This window comes from Ictalurus punctatus, chromosome 10 (assembly GCF_001660625.3).
Source record: "Ictalurus punctatus breed USDA103 chromosome 10, Coco_2.0, whole genome shotgun sequence".
NCBI lineage: Eukaryota > Metazoa > Chordata > Actinopteri > Siluriformes > Ictaluridae > Ictalurus > Ictalurus punctatus.
In genome coordinates, this window is record NC_030425.2 from 28,544,394 (window position 1) to 28,570,000 (window position 25,607).

Genomic DNA, 25,607 nt, shown 5'->3' on the forward strand with positions numbered 1-25,607 from the left:
CGGTTCTTCACACGGACCGTTGAATCGTCACAATTTTTTAAAACATTCTGAACAACACGAGGAAAATCAAACGAGTCGAGCTATTGCTTTAAAACCCGTCCGTGGTGATTCACTCCACAGCAATCATCTTTTCCTTTAAAAAAAAAAGAAAATAAAATAGGGGAAAGAAGGAAAGCCCAAATCAATCTCCATCAGCTAGGACCTGTACCACGTTTCTCTCTTTCTTTTTACTAAAGCGGCGAAGATCCCCCCCCCCCCCCCCCCCCCCGACACCGAACACTGTCTCCACGAAAAGGAAAATGTATACGCTGGAATGCTGATTCTTAACCCTTAATACTAATATAGGAAAAAACAAACAATCAAACAAACAAACGAATCAAAACAAAACATGTGGGACAGGCAGAGCACGATACTGCGGACAGTGTAGACGTGACCCGATACGCTTTTGTTTGTTTTTTTTAAACGCCGTTCCTAAATATTGATTGTTGGTCGTTTTGTTTGATTGATTCGGGAAGAAGTGATCGTTCACGAGCTACAAATGAAAGGGAGAACAGAAACAAAACGCCGGCCCTGAAGGGAAAGGGAAAAGAAAGGTGGTGTGTAGTCGTGTGAGGACGATGTGCCGTGAAAAGAAAAACAAAACTTCCGAGTCAAAAGCGAGAGCGGCTGTAAAGTAAAGCGACGACACTCGGGGAGAGAGAGAGAGAGAGAGAGAGAGAGAGAGAGAGAAAGAAAGAGAGAGCCTTTCTTTTAGATTTTCGGTAGTCCAAACTATCCATCAAGTACAGGGTGTATTTAATATATCTATATATATATATTTATATACGGGGAGGAAAACGGGCGTAATTGTGAAGATCCTATGGCTGCATCCGGTTTCCTCCCCTCTGGTTACGTTCTTCAATACACGTTGTAACTAATGATATTTCATCTGTAAGTGAATTACAGAGCGTGAAAGGCTTTGGTAGATAATACACCAGCTGGAGCGTTTAGTCCAGATGGTCGGCGGTCTTGCCGTCGTTACGAGCTCGACCCCGAGTGCTCTCGGGCTGCCTAAAAAAAAAAACAATGTGTGTGTATAAAATCTTTCGTGTGCAAAATCTCAAAAGAAAAATAAAAGAAAAAACATTCTTAGGCTACATTCTCTCTTTCTCTTCCCACGCATTTCTGACACTTTCCTCCCCTCTTGCCATTGCGTCCTTCTTCCTGCGTCTGCTGCTACTTCCCGGCGTTGGAGCGCCCCTCGATGGATAGTTTGACCTCCTGAGGGATGAACGAGGGCCGAGAGGAGCCCGGCGGCGCGGATAGGCCTCCCTCCTCCCTCTTGACGGGGTATCTTTGGAAACCGGGGGTTGACCAACGCCTCTGTGAGGGCCCGTGGGCCTCGGTGTGCAAATAATAACTGCTCTGGCTGCGCGTGTGCTCCGCCGAAGTCCTGTCGGGTCTGGAGGGCACGTCTCCGTGTCCCGAGGCGCTCAGCTTTAAGGACTCGTCCTTGTCGGCTCTCTCTCGGTGAACGCGTTCCGTCCTGAGCTGACCCTGAGCTGGCCGCGGGATCTGGGGCGCCGGAGGTCCCATTGGTTGGCTGGAGGACGCTCCTGACGTCGAGTTGGCTTTGGCGGAAGTCCTGCTGTGTGTCGGTTGCTGCGGCTGCTGGGAGATCGACGGTGGCTTTTGGTGCGGGGCCGAATGCTGCTGAAGTGTGATGGATACGCAGACGTCGCCCGCTTGGAGGTGGTGGCAGGTGAGGCCGTAGAGCTGCGCGGTGCGTTCTGGGCTGCAGGATGACCAGCCCTGACCGAAGACGAAGAACGGGTGCTCGGGAGGAACGTCGATGCTCACTTTGCTCTGGCGCTCGCCGACGGCGAAGCGTAGCGCGACCAGACCGGGCCTCTGGGAGCTAGCACGTACGTCCACCACCATGCTCGAGTCGATCTTCAGTCCCGTGCTGGCTTCGGCGCTGCGTACAAAATCCTGCGTTTGTAGATCCTCTACGCGCTTCAGCTCGCCCGTTGCTAACTGGATGATGGCGCCCTTGGTGAAGTGCGAGGGCGGAGGCACGGCGGGGACAGCTGGCACGGCGGGTAGCTCCGTCGCCAGCACGCGCTCGGCCACGCCTGAGGCATCTGAGATTTTGTGCTGTGGCGTTTCGGCTGCGGTGTCGTTATTAGGCTGGGGATGAGGATGAGGAAGAGGATGGTAGTCCAGGGGCAGGAGAAGCGGCTGCCCATTCGGCAGGATCACTGTATGACCGGGGTGCTGAGGATGAAGCAGAGCTCGAGGGTCCAGCTGGCTGCCGGGGTGCGACGTGTACGCCGTCCTACTCTCCCCCTGAACCTCTCTGCTGCTCTGAGACGAGCCGTGCGCTCCCTCTCTCCGACTCGCGCCGCGGACCGGCGACGCCAGACGCCCCACCACTTGTTGGACCTGCGTACGAACAAACACACACTCAAAAGGTCAGACTGAGGTTCCTGAAGGCTTTAAAAAGGGAAAAAAAAGCTGCATGGTTTACAACAAGTCAATTTGTAGACCTTTTCCTTGTGCAATTACATTTCCTTCCTGCGTAAAAAAAAAAAATCTTAGGTACTTTCTAAGAAGTGGCTTTCAGACAGTCTGTTGCTCAACCAGCCACGCAGCTGTACTACAGCTAATACAGGAAGGAAGTGGAGTAGAGTTTATGGTGTGATGAATACTGATTCAAAAACATGACGAGACAAAAAGTTCCTTCATTATTTACATACAAAGAAAAACAAAAACAACGTTAGTATTAGTAATAGTTGTCATCACAGAAGGTTAGACGGTGCTGATTTTGGGGAAGGATCGTTTCACAATGCTTCGACGTCACAATTAAACAGCAACAAAAAAAGCGGAACGTTACCTCTCGCATTTTTCCACAGAAATGCATTAATCCCGATTACCAAGCACGATCGTGTCGATTACGAAACAGGAGATGGATCGTCCATTCGTGATCGATTAAATAAAATATTATCAGACAAAATTATAATAAATGTAACATGAAGATCACTTGATAGACCAGAGGTGAACCACGAGCACTCAAAAAAAAAAAAAAAATACCGAAACGGAACTAATCTAGTTCAGCAACTGGTCATGTTTTATAAAGATCGCTTTTGGTCCTGTTTATTATCTTCAAATGGAGGTCACTGGGCAGTAATCCGACTAAGAGCAGTAACAGCACTCCTAAATTTATCCCGCAAAAAAAGCAGAGTGATAATAATAATAATAATAATAATAATAATAATAATAATAATAATACTCTCACCTCCAGGTCCATGTCCGGTGTGCTGCGCTGGCCAGGCGATGCTCTTCCTTCCTGCCTGCAGATCTTCCGGTCCATCTGCATCTCCATCGTCATCGCCATGCCTTGCTGCTGCGGCCGCACCACCGCGTTTCTCGCCATGTAAACCACGTCCCTGCCGTTTTCCCGATTCCCTCCGTTCACCTCTCGGTCCTGCTCCATCGAGCCGCTTTGAGGCTGCGTGACTCGATCGCTGGCCGACGTGTGGTAGAACACGGGGACGCGCTCTGCCGTCGGAATCATCCCGATGGCGCCTAGAGCCTGCTGCGAGGAGGACGAGGAGGATGACGAAGAGGCCACTGCCTGCTCGGACGCCAGCACCAACGGGACGCCTCCTGTAGCCGCTACTTTGGCGTAGGCATGAGCGGAAACTTGCTGCTGAGGCGGGGACGAAACCACGCCTTCCTGGATGACGGATGGATAGGGCACCAGGTGAGACTGAGCCGGTATCAAGGAGCTGGGGACGAACCCTGGGGGGACTGCATAGGGAACTGCGGTGGCATATGATGGGCTGACGAACTGCGGGATGGGAGCGTAGCCGAGAGAAGGGTAATGAATGCCTGTGTGCTGGAGGAGCGTTGAGGGAACCGTGTAGGCTGGAGAGATGTGGCCCAGCACCGGGTGAAGGCTGGTGGGCGAGTAGGTGACCGACGGAACGGCTACTTTATACAGCATGCTATACTGCTCCACAGGTAATCCCTGGGCCATGCTCTCTGGACCCTCCACTCCGAAATGCAGGTTAGGTTGAGTCCGGACCCATTCGCCGCCTCCACTTCCACCCTGAGGTTCTCCGCTCGCTCCGGAGCTCTGTGACGACGACGTCGCTGCTTCCTCTCCTCCTCCTCCTCCACCTCCAGTATTACTGCTGCTGCTGCTGCTGTTGTTGTTAGGAACAGTGGAAGCATTGCTAACCGGAAGGTCCCGCTTCTTCGGAGGGAGGCACTCCTGATTGCGCTCGTGAGCTTGCTTCATGCTGCTCTGGATTACACGTGGACGATGTTAGTGAGAGGCGTGGCCTGACAGCCACAAACACGGCACCTCTGGGAACCTCTCGTTCAGCTCTTCCATCACGTTACCTAAACAGAAACATACCATGAGTATTCTAAAATATATATATATATATATATATATAAATCCTAAATTTCAGCAGTTGATATCGAATCGGAGGATTTATGTTATGGGAGGAGTCTCCAGTGTCACAGCTTTGTCACAGTCAGTAACACGACAAATTGCTGTAGTAGAAGAGAAATAAAAGACTTAGGGGCGTGGCATTATATGGAAAGCCACTCTGCACTCCCTGTTATGTTTTATTCTTTACTTATTTAGCGCAAGGATCGATTAACACGCATGCAAGCGACACAGATTAAACAAAATATAACTTCTGGATTCACTGTAGCTTGATCTCGATCACAAAAGCAGACCTATTTAAAATGTAAATTCAAAACATATTTTTAGGGAGAAACAGGCTGCTTAACAAAACAAACACAGTCTATATATTGTACACGTGATCGTTTACTATCATTATCTGAATGGTACAAGGCTGTATCAATATCCATTTTAAAACTCTTTGATAAACAGTACATTTCGTGACTCTAAAAAGCAATCAGAGCTATTTAGTTATGTTATTATTAATTATTATGAATTATTAAAAGAGACAAACATTCAGGTTCTATCTACTGCCAGTAGTTCAGCAGATTTCATTTGGCACGTCACTTTATATTTTTTTTATGATTTGTTTACGCGTAGCTGACAAAATAACACATTTAAAAAGCTTGTCTCTTTTTTAAAAAAATGAAATAAAAATACAATTACTGAAACTCATTTTAGCTCTCCGGCGGAACTATTAGCAAAGAGCTAGCTGTGGCTGGGGCGAGAGGGCTTGGACATCATTAGCTAGCAAAGATGGAAAACTGCACAGGAAACCTGTTTAAAAAAAAAAAAAAAAAAAAAAAAAAAAAAAAAAAAAACATAAACATATCATATTTTGAGCATACTGGTTATCTTTAGATAACGACACGCTCGGAAAATTCACTGTTGTTCTTTTAAAACGACAACTTTATTAACCTGGAAATTTAAAAACATAAATGTTTGTTTGCCTGGACTGTATATTAACGGGGATATCCCAACTAGCTAGCAACCTCGAAAGCCTAGCCACCCGTTGCTAAGCTGCTAATCGCGTATTCAACGGCTTGGAAAACGCGTTATTTCGGTCGTAACGAATTATTTTAGAAACACAGACTTACCCGGGCATGTCATGATGCTGCCTACGGTCGAGCTTTCGGCTTTTGGTGAGTCAGTGGCGTAAATCAACGGTGAAATCAGGGCTGATGATTAGTGCCCATTTCAGAGGCCAGCGACGAAACCCCAGCGGCGCGCACTGATGACGTCACGGTCCGTAGGCGCATTCATAGACGCTGTTTTGAGCACGTTCACAGACGCCGTGTTTATATTTATATAATCTGTATCATGTTTATACATCGCGTTGCCGGTTTAACACGTCCACCTAAAGGTGTAGATGTACAGTTACTGTCTGTAGCCCGTCTGATGCGCTGCACAAAGTTTTGGCACCCCTCTAACCCACCCATTACAGGTTCCCAACCCTGGTCCTAGACTGCTACGCCCTCCACATTTTTCACAGCTCTAGAACATCTGATTCAGCTACACAGCTCTGTCTGGATGGAATTAGGGTTTATTAGAGAAGTGGAAACGTTAAAACATACATGACGGGGAGGTTCTTCCAGACCAGAGGTGTGTAACGAGTGAAACCTGTGATGTGAGAAAAGTGACCACCACACCACATTACTAGGGATGTGGTTTATTCTCAGTACAGCACTGACACTGACATTGTAGTGTGTGTGTGCTGTAGGTACGAGTGGATCAGATAGAACAGTGGTGTCATTGATGTGGTCTCTGATGGGTTGAGAAACAGTCCACCAACCCAAAACCTTCAGCCAGCCAGAACCTGAAGCGGATACGGATAATTATCACACTCTGTGCATGGAAAAAAAGTTCCCGAGTTTCTAACTGACCACCTACAAGGTGACCAACAATGATGTCAGTATTCTGATTTCACTATAAGCAAATTACATTTGCATACAAATAATTTTTTTTTAATTAACCCTGTTCAGGTGTATTTAAGCTTTCTGACATGACAAGTAATGTTGTCGAGGAAAATCAATCTTTCCAGCCTAAGTCAAAAAACTTCAGAGACAGAGGGTTTCTAGATGTCAAAAAGTAACTTAACTTTATTGAAACAATAAAGTAAGACAGTCTGCAGAGGGTCCGAATTATACATACACAAACATGTCTTTATATACCTCTCTGAAGCAGTAAAATTATCCCTAGGCGGGGCATTCACCGTTTCCTTCTAGAACAGACCAATCTCCATTGCCTTAACTAATTATTCACATCCATATGTACCTTATATTTGTGGCGCATGCATAGCCCGTTGTATGTTCTTTAAAAGTTTTACCAGACCTGGATTTTTTTTTTTTTTACTGTGTCACATACTTCACCCTATAGCCCCATCTGGTACTTTCCTCCTGGAATTCTTATCTCTGCTTTTGACACTGATTTGCAAACTTAGGGGGCTTTGTTTAGAAACCCAGTTTCTGGTATGTACCTAATTGCTCTTTTATTGCCACAAAGTGAAGCTACTTTAGACAAACACAAGGTTCTTAATTTACTGCCATAGAGTGAAGCTGCTTTAGACCAACACAAAGCACTTAATGTACACATTTAGAATACCACTTGTTAGAAGTGTTTCATAGTTTTAGATTATGCTTGCTGTTCAGAGGTACGGATTGACACAGAAAAGAATTAGACCTACTGTTTAGTAAGTCACAGAATTCTTCTAGCGCAATACACACTTATAACTTGATCAACAAGTGTCCTATGAATTTATATAATGCTTCCCACAAGTAATTCTTAACTGTTGGGTATACATTAGGTATACATCCCAGATTATACCTGATGAACATATCCAAACATTAGTAAACTTTGTAGTTACACACACTGATTACACTTTATATCCTATAACGTGACCAAGTAGCCGTTCGTACTGTGAGAAGAAGCTTCATCAAATCTTAAATGTACACATCCCAATCTGGGTGGAGAAGGTGATATGGTATAGTATATTGGTATATACAATGATCCAAGCAACATGTCTTCTTATCAGCATAATAAAATTATATGTATTTTCCATCAAGGTCAAGCAGGTAAATCTTTCAGCCATTCCATATGGTCCTACAAGTGTGCTTAACTAAAACACCATTTGCAAAGGTCCTACATTTAACAAACCCCTTTAACCCTTTATAGCAACGTTTGAAGTTTTATATACACGCATCTTCTCAAATCCACCCATCATTTGGAGATTTCTTTTTCATTTACACTGTGATATGAGCCCCGATCTAGCAGTCCTAGTAAACCTTTTGCCCACTATGATGTATGTATTTAGATCGTCTTTTTGCTTGAAACCCTCATATCAGGCCACTATATACCTCATGAACTTACAGATAGAAGGACCAGGCAGCAGGAGATGGATTTAAGGATGCTGCAATTGAATAGTTCTTACCTGACACTTGTTCACTGTTATGTATAACATTATGTAGCTAAAGTACCATATGAAGTGTTCACTGTATTCTTCTTCTTATTATTAGATGTTGTAGGGGAATTTACAGTTAAAGACCCAAGGACCAGATATGATGAATGAAGACCTGGAGTCAAGAGATGCAATGTATTGAAGAGAACTTTACTAAAGAATAGTTTGTAGTTTCATCAGTAGAGCTCAGCTTCAACACTCAGTGATCACATAAAACATATTAACTCACATTCACATAAAATAATTTACTTACAGAACTCGGATCACGTGAGACCATTTTTGGACCTGAGTGAAATATCAAGACAAAATGATGTGACATGCTGGGTGTGTTTCATCATGCCTACATGCCACGAATCAATAATACATACTATGAGATGTACAAATAGTACTCCATGCTACCTCTGTTGTACAATAATCAGTAATTGTAGTGATGTACAGCATAGACATACTAGTCAGTGCATTGTTTAAAGCCCATGTCTTGGTCGTTAGCAGTAATAAATATGTGACTTGTTTTTCTAAAACTTTTATTTCAGTAGTTATTTCTACTATTTCTATATTTACTGTGCTTTAAACATTACATTCTGTATGGGGTCTTTTGCCACTTCCTGGACGAAACGTCGAAGAACATTTCTGGGAAGAGATAATGGAGCATTTGGAGATCATGGCTCTCACCGTGGTTTGCTGGAGCCCCAGAGACTTAGAAATGGAAACTATTTCCAGACAGTTATAGTTCACAATAACGTTCTCTCTCATCTCTTCCAGAATGTCTTTTCATTGAAGCGTAGTGTGCTGCTTGTTGAGACCTGTAACGGTCATAAAGACAGGTTTCTTTAACATGTTTACTTCAATTCTGTTTCTGTTATAAATTCATGTTTATTTTTGATTTATTTCGTGTTTAAAAGGTGATTAAAAATGTAATAAATATTGTGCAGGGAGTAACGAGTCACGTGATCGGAGTTTAGTTGAGAGCGGGAATGTTGTATTATGGGAAAGAGACAATATGGATACTGAGGAAATACAGCCCCGAACTACAGCTCCTAAAATAATACTTTCTGCATGAGGTCCGAGAGACGCACATGGTAGTTGTCTCTTTAATTTAGAGAAGAAAAATGGGCAAAGAAGGGTTATTCATGTCTCACGCTCATCTCGTGTTGTTGTTAGATCCCTCTGACATTCGAAGAAGATAATGATAATGAGTCTTTATTGGTCACATATACAGTAGAGCACAGTGAAATTGTTTTCTTCACATATCCCAGCCTGTCAGGAAGCCTGGGTCAGAGCTCAGGGTCAGCCATGATACAGCACCCCTGGAGCAGAGAGGGTTAAGGGCCTTGCTCAAGGCCCAACAGTGGCAGCTTGGCAGTGCTGGGGCTTGAACCCCAACCTTCCGATCAATAACTCACGCATGAACTCACGCATGAACAAACTTTGTCTTCCTTGAGAATTTACCTCAGTTATCCAGAGAAGCTAATGCTGAACTCAGTAAAGCTTTAACTCTTGTAGCGGGTCAGGCAGAACAGACACTTGGGAGGCGGAGCTGGTGCAAAAATGTGGTGACTTTTATTTAAAGTGAGTTCAGTTCGATCACCCGTTTTGCTTGTGGAGCTTGAACTCACCACGCCATCTCGGATGCGCCTTTTTACCTCCGCTCCTCTTCTCCCAGATGGTGAGAAAACTCCGCTCCGATCATCAGCTACTGGAGGTACTTGGGGAAAGCCTAGCCAGTGGGCAGCTACCCACAAGTTGCCACAGAGTAGTTCTTACTTAATTGCCAAAAAAGGGAGACTTAAATGACATTAAAAACTGGAAACTGGTGAGTTTGCAGTGCAGTGATTATAAATTGTTCTCTAAGGCTCTGGCTAATAGACTGGGAGAAGTTTTGGAGCAAGTAATCCATCCTGACCAGACTTATTGTGTATGTGGTAGACAAATTTTTGATAAAATATCCTTTATTAGGGATGTTTTGGACATTGGCAAGAGTCTCAACTTATTAACGATTTTGGTCTGGTGTCAATAGACCAAGAAAAAGCTTTTAATCGAGTTGAGTGCAATTATTTATTTATTTATTTTTAATTAGTTGTCAGAGAGATGTGAAATTGTTGCTAAAATTATTGAAAGATTTCAAAGTGTTTTCTTCTAGGAAACTGGTCTACAATGGGGTTGTGGGAAAAATAAAAGTGGAAATGGAAATTCTTGCTTCCAAAAATGTCATACAGGGGGCGTATATTGATTATTAATAATCCCTGCACTTGAAGGATTTCTTCTCACTTCTGGAGTAACAACCCTTGGACATCTATCATGGCTGGCAGGAACAGGCTTTAAGAATGTCGATTTAGTTGCTAGACATTGGGGCCATCACTTCTGGAAAAGTGGAGGTTTGCTCTCACAGCAGAAGAATTCAAGCTGCTGGAGGACTATTCAGAGGGATTAAATAATCCACACTGCTGAGATCCTTTTCCTAATATGTTTTATTTGCCTAATTTAGAAGAGTGTATAGGTGGGGTTTTTTTTTTTTGTATTCTGGAAATTTCACATGAATTGGTTCTGGAAAAGCCTCGTATAAAAGCTGTGCCGAAGGTGGATACACCATAGTGCACCATCCTCCAGAGGGAGAAGGGAACAAAACCAGAATAGAGAACTCTATATACAGTGGAGGAAATAAGTATTTGATGCGTCAACATTTTTTTCAGTAAATATATTTCCAATGAGGCTATTCAGATGAAATTTTCACCAGACATCAGTATTATGTAATGAAACAGGACTCAAGCAGGACATAAGCGCAGGAGTAAAGTCTTTATTTACACTTAAGCATGAAACACTCCTTTAACTAAGGCAGGAAACACTCCTTTAACTATGGCCTGTGTTTATAAAGCTGTGTTGTGTTTGAAATTGTTTGATATCCATGAGAGCAGAGTTTTTGTGATTTTTTTTTTAAACAAAAGATCAAAAGGTAAAAAAATAAAGACAATTCTTCACAGCCTTCTTTGCTCATAATTACCAAGGGTGCCAATATTAGTGGAGGACACTGTACATGAGCCAGCCAATGGAGAGCCGAGTGAGCTGAGGATAGAATAGGATTTTCTGTAACCAAAAAGAAGAACTAAACAAATTTTATTCTACAAGTGCAATAAAGTAATAAAGATAATTATTTGCAATATCCACATGTACTATCTCTCTCTCTCTCTCTCTCTCACTCACACACACCCCCCCCCCTCTCTCTCTCTCACACACACACACACACACACACACACACACACACACTCTCTCTCTCTCTCACACACACACACACTCACTCTCTCTCTCTCTCTCTCTCTCTCTCTCTCTCTCTCTCTCTCTCTCTCTCTCTTTCTCTCTGTGTTTTTAGGTTTTTTTCCTTTACATTTTTGACATTTAGTTTTTAGGCACCTCTGGATCTGGAACACAACATTTAACATTTGCCAGACTCCATCTATCACTGCTTTTAATAAACAGCTCATGTTTACTTTTAACTAGCTTTTAATATTTACTTTACTGTTAAAGTAAACTATTTTCTATTGTTATTCCTATTACACAGTTTTAATTCTGGACACCTTTTGTTTCTTTATTTAGGCATTTTTACATAACACTGCACAATGTAAAGCATTTTGCACTTCATTAGAAAAATGTACGAAAATTTGCGGTATAAATAAAGCTACTTAATATATTAATTTGTTTATGATAATGATGATGGTAATTATTATTATTATGCATAGATATTTAAATAAGTGCAAAAGAGTGTATTAAACAAAGAAAAGTGATCCATAAAGTGCATTGGAAAAGACATTTTCATCAACTAAACACACTTGCACTGTGGTATGTCTATAACCATGTTTATTCATGAATTTATTTTGACCACATTCATGACTACAATGATATCAACATCCTATTGGATAAAAGAGTTCACTGATTACAATGATATCAAAAGCCTATTGGATAAAAGAGTATACTGAGTACAATGAGATCAACATCCTATTGGATAAAAGAGTATACTGAGTACAATGAGATCAACATCCTATTGGATAAAAGAGTATACTGATTACAATCACAGGGTATACTGAAGCGGAACTGTTGTGTATACAAATATATATATATATATATATCTAAAAAATTCCCTACATTTATATAGCACTTTTCTAGACACTCAAAGCGCTTTTGCATTGTATGGGGGGAAATCTCCTCAACCACCAACTGTGTGTAGCATTCACCTGGATGATGCGACGGCAGCTGTAGTGCACCAGAACACCTAGCATACACAAGCTATTGGTGGAGAGGAGTGTGATGTAGCCAATTAAGGGACGGACGAAGGTAAGACCTTTTGCAAGTTAAATTCGCAATTATCGAGGATCAGGTACCTTACTTTCTCCTTAAGATCGCTGAAATAGCTTTTCACCTCTTTTAGCTGGCTCCAGTTGTCGAACATGTAGTCAACATATTCATCCGATGATATGTTCAGAAAATGGCCGAACGTCCCATCTTTAGTTACCTTTTCAAGCTCCTTGTCCTCAACTACAAAGGTGCATAAGAAATTTGGATATCCACACCCAGGATGGTAAATTGAGATGGTTGATTTTTTGTAGGTCTTGTACTGCTTTATCAGCTCCTCTAAGTCGAATTGGTAGACGTCAAGCACAGTGTTGATGGAAGTCAGGTCGGCTTCAAGTTGTGTATTGCGTTCTGTGGTGCGTTGTATCTTCAGTCTCGCTGCATGGATGAGCATCTGCAGATGGAAAGCTGCGCCATTGGCCCAGTGCTTCAGGGCGCGGGAGCTCATTTGGTTATCGTGCAGCATGGAGTTTTTCAGACGGGTCAGCTGTTCACTCAGCTGCTTCTCCAGGCGTTCAGTCTCCTCTATTGCTCGGGTCGGTTGGTGTAGATTCATACGTAGACGTTTGAAGTACTCGTCCTTCGAGTCTCTCACACTGAAGTCCTTTTCCTCAGCGAACATACGACGCATCATGTCCAGTGTGCTGTGTTTACTCTCCGTTTCCTCCTGTAGACCCGTGATTAAGACCTCCAGGGCCATGGCCAGGACCCATCCGGCTAAACCCACGGCGTTTGGTACACATTGAAAAGCAGCTAAACTAGAACCCAGATTTCCCACATAGTCCGGAGTCTTGCGGATCATGTGTTCTAGTACATGGGTGACGGAGCTCTCTAGCTCAGCTGTTGAGTTTAATCCGGAGTACTTCACCAAAGTGTCATCGATACCAATATCAGGTATTAGATGAGATGACTCAGCAGATGTCAACATCCGTCTGTAAATATCTTCTTTAGATGGAGTGTTGCCCATCGCGTCAACAGCACCACGGTAAAGACTATAAATCTTTATGTTCTGAAGAAATCCAGAAAGTTTTGAGTGTAGACGTGGCACTGAGAGTCCGCTATCCCTGCTCTTTCACTTTCTCTTCCCTCTTTTGTAACTTTTTAACACTTCAGACTGCGGTTAAAGCAGACCCTCTTCCAGAAAGCACATACATACATTTTACACACATAGCGGTAACAGCACCGAAAGAGGAAAACGACTGTCCGCGAGCTCCCACACAACAAAAGCAAATGAACAATGCTCATATTAAATAAATAAGTAACAAAAACAAACAACAATCGACAGTATTTATGAGCATACAGACTAAACTTTATTATATATATATATAACTCTACATTAAAAAGGCAAAAAAAAAAAATCAATCAGGTTTAAATACACACTTAAAGCATTAAGGCAAATAAAACTACATTTACTAAAAACATGTTTTCCATCCAATGACTTTGAAGAGCTATTACTTCCAAATTCAACAGTGAAATGAATCGATCTTTGTTGTGAGAATAGATTAGGTCCATATGAACTGATCTGAGTGGGTTTCATTGTCTACCAATTTGAAATGTCCCTTTTACTTTCATTAATAATTTGGTGTCAGACTTCCTCTGTGAGATGAACCAACTACACACTTAGTGGTTAGCACGTTTGCCTCACGCCACCAGGGCTGGGGGTTCGATTCCCGCTGCCGTGGTACTCCGCCTTGTGCCCATGCTCCCTTGTACAGTGAGGGGAAAAAAGTATTTGATCCCCTGCTGATTTTGTACGTTTGCCCACTGACAAAGAAATGATCAGTCTATAATTTTAATGGTAGATTTATTTGAACAGTGAGAGACAGAATAACAACAAGAAAATCCAGAAAAACGCATGTCAAAAATGTTATAAATTGATTTGCATTTTAACGAGGGAAATAAGTATTTGACCCCCTCTCAGTCAGAAAAATTTCTGGCTCCCAGGTGTCTTTTATACAGGTAACGAGCTGAGATTAGGAGCACACTCTTAAAGGGAGTGCTCCTAATCTCAGTTTGTTACCTGTATAAAAGACACCTGTCCACAGAAGCAATCAATCAGTCAGATTCCAAACTCTCCACCATGGCCAAGACCAAAGAGCTCTCCAAGGATGTCAGGGACAAGACTGTAGACCTACACAAGTCTGGAATGGGCTTGGACCATTGCCAAGCAGCTTGGTGAGAAGGGGACAACAGTTGGTGCGATTATTCGCAAATGGAAGAAACACAAAAGAACTGTCAATCTCCCTCGGCCTGGGGCTCCATGCAAGATCTCACCTCGTGGAGTTGCAACGATCATGAGAACAGTGAGGAATCAGCCCAGAACTACACAGGAGGATCTTGTCAATGATCTCAAGACAGCTGGGACCATAGTCACCAAGAAAACAATCGCTAACACACTACGCCGTGAAGGACTGAAATCCTGCAGCGCCCGCAAGGTCCCCCTGCTCAAGAAAGCACATATACATGCCCGTCTGAAGTTTGCCAATGAACATCTGAATGATTCAGAGGACAACTGGGTGAAAGTGTTGTGGTCAGATGAGACCAAAATGGAGCTCTTTGACATCAACTCAACTCACCGTGTTTGGAGGAGGAGGAATGCTGCCTATGACCCCAAGAACACCATCCCCACCGTCAAACATGGAGGTGGAAACATTATGCTTTGGGGGTGTTTTTCTGCTAAGGGGACAGGACAACTTCACCGCATCAAAGGGACGATGGACGGGGCCATGTACCGTCAAATCTTGGGTGAGAACCTCCTTCCCTCAGCCAGGGCATTGAAAATGGGTCGTGGATGGGTATTCCAGCATGACAATGACCCAAGACACACGGCCAAGGCAACAAAGGAGTGGCTCAAGAAGAAGCACATTAAGGTCCTGGAGTGGCCTAGCCAGTCTCCAGACCTTAATCCCATAGAAAATCTGTGGAGGGAGCTGAATGTCCCTTTTACTTTCATTAATAATTTGGTGTCAGACTTCCTCTGTGAGATGAACCAACTACACACTTAGTGGTTAGCACGTTTGCCTCACGCCACCAGGGCTGGGGGTTCGATTCCCGCTGCCGTGGTACTCCGCCTTGTGCCCATGCTCCCTTGTATAGGCTCCAGGTTCCCAGTGACTGAGGGATAAGATAACAAGAGAACAGGATGGGTTTCCTGATACAAGTACCGCGATTCACCAAGAGAGGGCAATGTTCACCAGCATGGGATTAAGCTCTTAATCCTATACAGGCTTCAGAGTGCAGTTTGTTTCGTTCCATAACGCAGAAAAGTTTGACTATTATACCTCTACAACTTTAAGGACAGTTGAAAATATATATTTTTTTTCTTTAAGGGTTGTTATACAAATATACGTTGGTCAAATTTAGCAGATTTAGCAGTCTATCTTAATGGTTGTTTCTATTTACAAGTAGCATTGTTCTGAATGGTTCTAATGATGTTTTGATCTGAGTTCAAATGCATAATCAAAGGAGCACATTAAGGTGTTTATCTGAGTAAATAATTACTAAAGATCTATGTATATTTAGCAGTGACCTGAAGGATACAGCTCAGCTCAGGGAGAAAATTCACAAGGTGGTGAATCTAAAGCTGTTAAGCAGTAATGCATAACAGCAAAAAGGGCAGAGTGCGCTGCACAGCTTGCTGCAAAGCATGCTCGAAATAGAAATGGAGGAGTCTATTGCTGCACAAAGACATCAACTTAAAAGACTGCAATATCAAAGAGATCTTCAAGTAATGGCCGTAAAGCTTAAGGCATACTCTGAAACTGACTCAGGTGAGTCTAGTGATGAAAGTAAAATTGCACGCAGTGAAGTAGCCAATTGTCCCCTAGCACCATATAAAGAAATTAAGGAGGAATTAGCATGTATGAACAATAACAATGAACAGACAAACCATACAAACCATGAAGCATCGTTAGTACAAGCCCTACATGATACATTGGCTCATATCAGACTTCCTGCACCTGAGCCTTCAGTCTTTCAGGGGACCCACTTAAGTTCTTAGAGTCAAGTTCAAGTTTCAAGGCATTGATAGACCAACGATGCACAAATCCAGCTGATAGGTTGTCCTAGCTACAAAAATATGTCAGTGGTGAGGCTCGATCTGTATTAGAAAGGATGCCGAAGCCTATGACCAGGTATGGGAAGCTTTTTAGAGTGGATCTATTTCTTTAAGTGGAATCACTCCCTTAAGCATTCATTCCTGTTTGGTAATTATCCATGCGCATTGATATATTTTCCCGTCTTGCTCTGGTTAATACACGAGTTAACCTTTCCTCTGAGTGTCTGCTTTCCTTTTCTCAAGTTGTAGTCTAATGCAAAAGATACAACAACGATGGCCTTGCTGCAGCTGTCGGGCAACTTCATTCAGCCAATATCGATCAGAATCAGTGTTCTTCGATGGATTCAGACATTTGGGCTTTTAAAACGGCTCAAAAGAGAAGACTAAAGCAACAACACGTTGGCAAACAGGCAAAAAGAATGGATAATTGCGACTTGAGTCAGACTGATAAAGAGGATGCATGTAATTTCTCTGAATGTAGCATCTCCTGTAGTTTACCTCAGAGAGGATTTCCTAGCCGGGTTTACACTGGGGAGGATACAAAGTCCTTTCTCACAGTAACAAAAAATGTGAGAGAAGTTTGAGTTGAAAAATATTAACCCGATGTGGTACAATTTATTGAAAAAGCAAAGCCTTTAAGGAGTGATGGAGGTTTTACTAACCAGGAAGTCTATCGACCAGAGAAAATTCTTGCCAAACTTAATACCCAATCAGGACTCAGTGTTAGAAATGATAATGCCTAAATATCATCTCTCTGTGCGTTTTATTTCCTTTGGCTGTGCCTGTTGTGGTATTTTCTTATTTCATTTATGGGAGAATTTTTTGTCGCTTCTCTAAATGTGAATAGGGCTGGAGTGATTAGGAAAAGATTACAATTATCTGAGATAATTAAACAAATTAAAATTTGACCATTTTGAAACTTTTAAAAACAAGAAAAACTTATTAGCTGGACTGCTAGACACAGTCACACAAGGGGCTCTGGTCAGGTCTCGCTTTCAGAGCGTAGAATTGATGGACGCACCCTCAAAATGTTTCTTTAATTTAGAGAAGGAAAAATGGGCAAAGAAGGGTTATTCATACCTTATGCTCATCTCGTCTTGTTGTTAGATCCCTCTGACATTCGAAGAAGAGCAGTAAGCTTTTATGAAAAACTTTACAAAAGTGAACTCACGCATGAACAAACTTTGTCTTCCTTGAGAATTTACCTCAGTTATCCAGAGAAGCTAATGCTGAACTCAGTAAAGCTTTAACTCTTGTAGCGGGTCAGGCAGAACAGACACTTTGGAGGCGGAGCTGGTGCAAAAATGTGGTGACATTTATTTTAAGTCAGTTCAGTTTGATCACCCGTTTTGCTTGTGGAGCTTGAACTCACCATGCCATGTATGATGCGCCCTTTTACCTCCGCTCCTCTTCTCCCAGACGGTGAGAAAACTCCGCTCCGATCATCAGCTACTGGAGGTACTTGGGGAAAGCCTAGCCAGTGGGCAGCTACCCACAAGTTGCCATAGAGCAGTTCTTACTTAGCTGACAAAAACTGGAGACATTGGCACCCTGTCCAGGGTGTACCCTGCCTTGTGCCCTATGCTCCCTGGGATAGGCTCCAGGTTTCCCTGTGACCCTGAAAAGGGTAAGCGGTATAGAAGATGGATGGATGGATGGAAAAACTGGAAACTAGTGAGTTTGCAGTGCAGTGATTATAAATTGCTCTCCGAGGCTCTGGCTAGTAGACTGGGAGAAGTTTTGGAGCAAGTGATCCATCCTGACCAGACTTATTGTGTATGTGGTAGACGAATTTATGATAACATATCCTTTATTAGGGATGTTTTCAACATTGTCATTAGACCAAGAAAAAGCTTTTGATCGAGTTGAGCGCAACTATTTATGGGATGTCTTAGCTGCGTTTTGCTTTAGTCCCAATTTATTTCCATGATAAAGGTTTTGTACAGTGACGTTGAGAGTATATTGAACGTTAATGGTGACTTACGTGCGCCTTTTAAGGCTTTCAGAGGTGTTGGACAAGGGTGAGCCTTGTCTGGTATGCTCTATGTTTTAGCAATAAGGGCCTTTTTTAAATAAATTAAGAACAGATTTGGATGGATTGTATATTTCAAATTGTTCAAATGTTTTTAAATGATCAACATATACACATGACGTTATCTTATTTAGTTGTCAGAGAGATGTGAAATTGTTGCTAAAATTATTGAAAGATTTCAAAGTGTTTTCTTCTAGGAAACTGGTCTACAATGGGGCTTTGGGAAAAATAAAAGTGGAAATGGAAATTCTTGCTTCCAAAAATGTCATACAGGGGGCATTTATTGATTATTAATAATCCCTGCACTTGAAGGATTTCTTCTCACTTCTGGAGTAACAACCCTTGGACATCTATCATGGCTGGCAGGAACAGGCTTTAAGAATGTTGATTTAGTTGCTAGACATTTGGGCCATCACTTCTGGAAAAGTGGAGGTTTGCTCTCACAGCAGAAGAATTCAAGCTGCTGGAGGACTATTCAGAGGGATTAAATAATCCACACTGCCGAGATCCTTTTCCTAATATGTTTTATTTGCCTAATTTAGAAGAATGTATAGGTGGGTTTTTGTTTTTTTTTGTATTCTGGAAATTTCACATGAATTGGTTCTGGAAAAGCCTCGTATAAAAGCTGTGCCAAGGTGGGATACACCCTAGTGCACCATCCTCCAGAGGGAGAAGGGAACAAAACCAGAATAGAGAACTCTATATACAGTGGAGGAAGTAAGTATTTGATACGTCAACATTTTTTTCAGTAAATATATTTCCAATGAGGCTATTCAGATGAAATTTTCACCAGACATCAGTGTTATGTAATGAAACAGGACTCAAGCAGGACGTAAGCGCAGGAGTAAAGTCTTTATTTACACTTAAGCATGAAACACTCCTTTAACTATGGCAGGAAACACTCCTTTAACTATGGCCTGTGTCTGTAAACCTGTGTTGTGTTTGAAATTGTTTGATATCCATGAGAGCAGAGTTTTTGTGATTTTTTTTAAACAAGAGATCAAAAGGTTAAAAAATAAAGACAATTGTTCACAGCCTTCTTTGCTCATAATCACCAAGGGTGCCAATATTAGTGGAGGACACTGTACATGAGCCAGCCAATGGAGAGCCGAGTGAGCTGAGGATAGAATAGGATTTTCTGTAACCAAAAAGAAGAACTAAACAAATTTTATTCTACAAGTGCAATAAAGTAATAAAGATAATTATTTGCAATATCCACATGTACTATCTCTCTCTCTCTCTCTCTCTCTCTCTCACTCACACACACACCCCCCCCCCTCTCTCTCTCACACACACACACACACACACACTCTCTCTCTCTCTCACACACACACACACTCCCCCCCCCCCCTCTCTCTCACACACACACACACTCTCTCTCTCACACACTCTCTCTCTCTCTCTCTCTCTCTCTCTCACACACTCACACACTGTCTCTGTCTGTCTATCTCTGTCGGTCTCTCTCTCTCTCTCGTTTTTTTTCCTTTACATTTTTGACATTTAGTTTTTAGGCACCTCTGGATCTGGAACACAACGTTTAACATTTGCCAGACTCCATCTATCACAGCTTTTAATAAACAGCTCATGTTTACTTTTAACTAGCTTTTAATATTTACTTTACTGTTAAAGTAAACTATTTTCTATTGTTATTCCTATTACACAGTTTTAATTCTGGACACCTTTTGTTTCTTTATTTAGGCATTTTTACATAACACTGCACAATGTAAAGCATTTTGCACTTCATCAGAAAAATGTATGAAAGGTATTGTATAAATAAAGCTACTTAATATATCAATTTGTTTATGATAATGATTATTATTACTATGCATAGATATTTAAATAAGTGCAAAAGAGTGTATTAAACAGAGAAAAGTGATCCATAAAGTGCATTGGAAAAAACATTTTCATCAACTAAACACACTTGCACTGTGGTATGTCTATAACCATGTTTATTCATGAATTTATTTTGACCACATTCATGACTACAATGATATCAAAAGCCTATTGGATAAAAGAGTTCACTGATTACAATGATATCAAAAGCCTATTGGATAAAAGAGTACACTGATTACAATGATATCAAAAGCCTATTGGATAAAAGAGTACACTGATTACAATGATATCAAAAGCCTATTGGATAAAAGAGTACACTGATTACAATGATATCAAAAGCCTATTGGATAAAAGAGTACACTGATTACAATCACGGGGTATACTGAAGGGGAACTGTTGTGTATACTAATACTGGCTATTTTATTTAATACATACTTTTTTTGTTTTATTTAAACAAATATTTCACACACACACACACACACACACACACACACACACACACACACACACACACACACACACACACACTAGTTTAACACAAGCACTATGACACTGTATTCTGTCATCTGTATTAAAATTAATTGCATGCCTCTGACTGACAGATTGGTTCATGCTTACTTTACTAATGCTATTTTTAAGCTTTGTGAGCGAGAACAGGTTGATTATTAATACAATAATCCATTATTAATAGCCTATTCAGTATTTCCTTGCTATAAGTATTATTTTTCAGACAAGCAGGGTGCCTAATATTCCCACCTACATGTTTACACAGGACCTTATGCATGATAGTCCTTTATAATACAAGAGCTCATTATTATATAATAATAGCCCATTATATAATAATAGCTCGTTATTATTATATGTATATATTATATTATTATAAGAATAATAATTCCCTACATTTATACAGCGCTTTTACATTGTATGGGGGGAAATCTCCTCAACCACCAACTGTGTGTAGCATCCACCTGGATGATGCGACGGCAGCTGTAGTGCACCAGAACACCTAGCATACACGAGCTATTGGTGGAGAGGAGTGTGATGTAGCCAATTAAGGGACGGACGAAGGTAAGACCTTTTGCAAGTTAAATTCGCAATTATCGAGGATCAGGTCGTTTACTTTCTCCTTAAGATCGCTGAAATAGCTTTTCACCTCTTTTAGCTGGCTCCAGTTGTCGAACATGTAGTCAACATATTCATCCGATGATATGTTCAGAAAATGGCCGAACGTCCCATCTTTAGTTACCTTTTCAAGCTCCTTGTCCTCAACTACAAAGGTGCATAAGAAATTTGGATATCCACACCCAGGATGGTAAATTGAGATGGTTGATTTTTTGTAGGTCTTGTACTGCTTTATCAGCTCCTCTAAGTCGAATTGGTAGACGTCAAGCACAGTGTTGATGGAAGTCAGGTCGGCTTCAAGTTGTGTATTGCGTTCTGTGGTGCGTTGTATCTTCAGTCTCGCTGCATGGATGAGCATCTGCAGATGGAAAGCTGAGCCATTGGCCCAGTGCTTCAGGTAGCGGGAGCTCATTTGGTTATCGTGCAGCATGGAGTTTTTCAGACGGGTCAGCTGTTCACTCAGCTGTTTCTCCAGGCGTTCAGTCTCCTCTATTGCTCGGGGCGGTTGCTTTAGATACATACGTAGACGTTTCAAGTACTCGTCCATCGAGTCTCTCACACCTGAAGCCTTTTCCTCAGCGAACACACGGCGTATCATATTCAGTGTGCTGTGTTTACTCTCCGTTTCCACCTGTAGACCCGTGATTAAGACCTCCAGGACCATGGCCAGGACCCATCCGGCTAAACCCACGGCGTTTGGTACACATTGAAAAGCAGCTAAACTAGAACCCAGATTTCCCACATAGTCCGGAGTCTTGCGGATCATGTGTTCCAGGACATGGGTGACGGCGCTCTCCAGTTGAGCTGTTGAGTTTAATCCGGAGTACTTCACCAAAGTGTCATCGATACCAATATCAGGTATTAGATGAGATGACTCAGCAGCGCTTAACATCCGTCTGTAAATATCTTCTTTAGATGGAGTGTTGCCCATCGCGTCAACAGCACCACGGTAAAGACTATAAATCTTTATGTTCTGAAGAAATCCAGAAAGTTTTGAGTGTAGACGTGGCACTGAGAGTCCGCTATCCCTGCTCTTTCACTTTCTCTTCCCTCTTTTGTAACTTTTTAACACTTCAGACTGCGGTTAAAGCAGCCCCTCTTCCAGAAAGCACATACATACATTTTACACACATAGCGGTAACAGCACCGAAAGAGGAAAACGACTGTCCGCGAGCTCCCACACAACAAAAGCAAATGAACAATGCTCATATTAGATAAATAAGTAACAAAAACAAACAACAATCGACAGTATTTATGAGCATACAGACTAAACTTTATTATATATATATATATAACTCTACATTAAAAAGGCAAAAAAAAAAAATCAATCAGGTTTAAATACACACTTAAAGCATTAAGGCAAATAAAACTACATTTACTAAAAACATGTTTTCCATCCAATGACTTTGAAGAGCTATTACTTCCAAATTCAACAGTGAAATGAATCGATCTTTGTTGTGAGAATAGATTAGGTCCATATGAACTGATCTGAGTGGGTTTCATTGTCTACCAATTTGAAATGTCCCTTTTACTTTCATTAATAATTTGGTGTCAGACTTCCTCTGTGAGATGAACCAACTACACACTTAGTGGTTAGCACGTTTGCCTCACGCCACCAGGGCTGGGGGTTCAATTCCCGCTGCCGTGGTACTCCGCCTTGTGCCCATGCTCCATTGTACAGTGAGGGAAAAAAGTATTTGATCCCCTGCTGATTTTGTACGTTTGCCCACTGACAAAGAAATGATCAGTCTATAATTTTAATGGTAGATTTATTTGAACAGTGAGAGACAGAATAACAACAAGAAAATCCAGAAAAACGCATGTCAAAAATGTTATAAATTGATTTGCATTTTAATGAGGGAAATAAGTTTTTGACCCCCTCTCAGTCAGAAAGATTTCTGGCTCCCAGGTGTCTTTTATACAGGTGACGAGCTGAGATTAGGAGCACACTCTTAAAGGGAGTGCTCCTGATCTCAGCTTGTTACCTGTATAAAAGATACCTGTCCACAGAAGCAATCAATCAATCAGATTCCAAACTCTCCACCATGGCCAAGACCAAAGAGCTCTCCAAGGATGTCAGGGACAAGACTGTAGACCTACACAAGTCTGGAATGGGCTTGGACCATTGCCAAGCAGCTTGGTGAGAAGATGACAACAGTTGGTGCGATTATTCGCAAATGGAAGAAACACAAAAGAACTGTCAATCTCCCTCGGCCTGGGGCTCCATGCAAGATCTCAATTCGTGGAGTTGCAACGATCATGAGAACAGTGAGGAATCAGCCCAGAACTACACAGGAGGATCTTGTCAATGATCTCAAGACAGCTGGGACCATAGTCACCAAGAAAACAATCGGTAACACACTACGCCGTGAAGGACTGAAATCCTGCAGCGCCCGCAAGGTCCCCCTGCTCAAGAAAGCACATATACATGCCCGTCTGAAGTTTGCCAATGAACCTCTGAATGATTCAGAGGACAACTGGGTGAAAGTGTTGTGGTCAGATGAGACCAAAATGGAGCTCTTTGACATCAACTCAACTCGCCGTGTTTGGAGGGGGAGGAATGCTGCCTATGACCCCAAGAACACCATCCCCACCGTCAAACATGGAGGTGGAAACATTATGCTTTGGGGGTGTTTTTCTGCTAAGGGGACAGGACAACTTCACCACATCAAAGGGACGATGGACGGGGCCATGTACCGTCAAATCTTGGGTGAGAACCTCCTTCCCTCAGCCAGGGCATTGAAAATGGGTCGTGGATGGGTGACCAGCATGACGATGACCCAAAACACACGGCCAAGGCAACAAAGGAGTGGCTCAAGAAGAAGCACATTAAGGTCCTGGAGTGACCTAGCCAGTCTCCAGACCTTAATCCCATAGAAAATCTGTGGAGGGAGCTGAATGTCCCTTTTACTTTCATTAATAATTTGGTGTCAGACTTCCTCTGTGAGATGAACCAACTACACACTTAGTGGTTAGCACGTTTGCCTCACGCCACCAGGGCTGGGGGTTCGATTCCCGCTGCCGTGGTACTCCGCCTTGTGCCCATGCTCCCTTGTATAGGCTCCAGGTTCCCAGTGACTGAGGGATAAGATAACAAGAGAACAGGATGGGTTTCCTGATACAAGTACCGCGATTCACCAAGAGAGGGCAATGTTCACCAGCATGGGATTAAGCTCTTAATCCTATACAGGCTTCAGAGTGCAGTTTGTTTCGTTCCATAACGCAGAAAAGTTTGACTATTATACCTCTACAACTTTAAGGACAGTTGAAAATATATATTTTTTTTCTTTAAGGGTTGTTATACAAATATACGTTGGTCAAATTTAGCAGATTTAGCAGTCTATCTTAATGGTTGTTTCTATTTACAAGTAGCATTGTTCTGAATGGTTCTAATGATGTTTTGATCTGAGTTCAAATGCATAATCAAAGGAGCACATTAAGGTGTTTATCTGAGTAAATAATTACTAAAGATCTATGTATATTTAGCAGTGACCTGAAGGATACAGCTCAGCTCAGGGAGAAAATTCACAAGGTGGTGAATCTAAAGCTGTTAAGCAGTAATGCATAACAGCAAAAAGGGCAGAGTGCGCTGCACAGCTTGCTGCAAAGCATGCTCGAAATAGAAATGGAGGAGGCTATTGCTGCACAAAGACATCAACTTAAAAGACTGCAATATCAAAGAGATCTTCAAGTAATGGCCGTAAAGCTTAAGGCATACTCTGAAACTGACTCAGGTGAGTCTAGTGATGAAAGTAAAATTGCACGCAGTGAAGTAGCCAATTGTCCCCTAGCACCATATAAAGAAATTAAGGAGGAATTAGCATGTATGAACAATAACAATGAACAGACAAACCATACAAACCATGAAGCATCGTTAGTACAAGCCCTACATGATACATTGGCTCATATCAGACTTCCTGCACCTGAGCCTTCAGTCTTTCAGGGGACCCACTTAAGTTCTTAGAGTCAAGTTCAAGTTTCAAGGCATTGATAGACCAACGATGCACAAATCCAGCTGATAGGTTGTCCTAGCTACAAAAATATGTCAGTGGTGAGGCTCGATCTGTATTAGAAAGGATGCCGAAGCCTATGACCAGGTATGGGAAGCTTTTTAGAGTGGATCTATTTCTTTAAGTGGAATCACTCCCTTAAGCATTCATTCCTGTTTGGTAATTATCCATGCGCATTGATATATTTTCCCGTCTTGCTCTGGTTAATACACGAGTTAACCTTTCCTCTGAGTGTCTGCTTTCCTTTTCTCAAGTTGTAGTCTAATGCAAAAGATACAACAACGATGGCCTTGCTGCAG

The 25,607-nt window shown here is 42.1% G+C and overlaps 1 protein-coding gene across 1 annotated transcript; it reads right to left on the reverse strand.

Annotated features, from left to right (window-relative positions):
• Positions 1-254: 254 nt before the first annotated feature.
• atxn1l (ataxin 1-like) lies at positions 255-5,869 on the reverse strand. The gene is made up of 3 exons (XM_017478369.3): positions 5,557-5,869; positions 3,278-4,389; positions 255-2,424 (listed from the first exon to the last, which is right to left on the reverse strand). Exons 2-3 carry the CDS (start codon positions 4,283-4,285, stop codon positions 1,216-1,218), a joined length of 2,217 nt encoding a protein of 738 aa, XP_017333858.1. The 5' UTR covers positions 4,286-4,389; positions 5,557-5,869; the 3' UTR covers positions 255-1,215.
• Between the last annotated feature and the right edge of the window lie 19,738 nt (positions 5,870-25,607).

Excerpts from the sequence above, each read along its gene's own strand:
- atxn1l (XM_017478369.3), bottom strand. The coding sequence starts at position 4,285 with ATGAAGCAAGCTCACGAGCGCAATCAGGAGTGCCTCCCTCCGAAGAAG. Across the intron at positions 2,425-3,277 it reads CACCGGACATGGACCTGGAG|GTCCAACAAGTGGTGGGGCG; the intron begins GTGAGAGTATTA and ends GTTCGTACGCAG.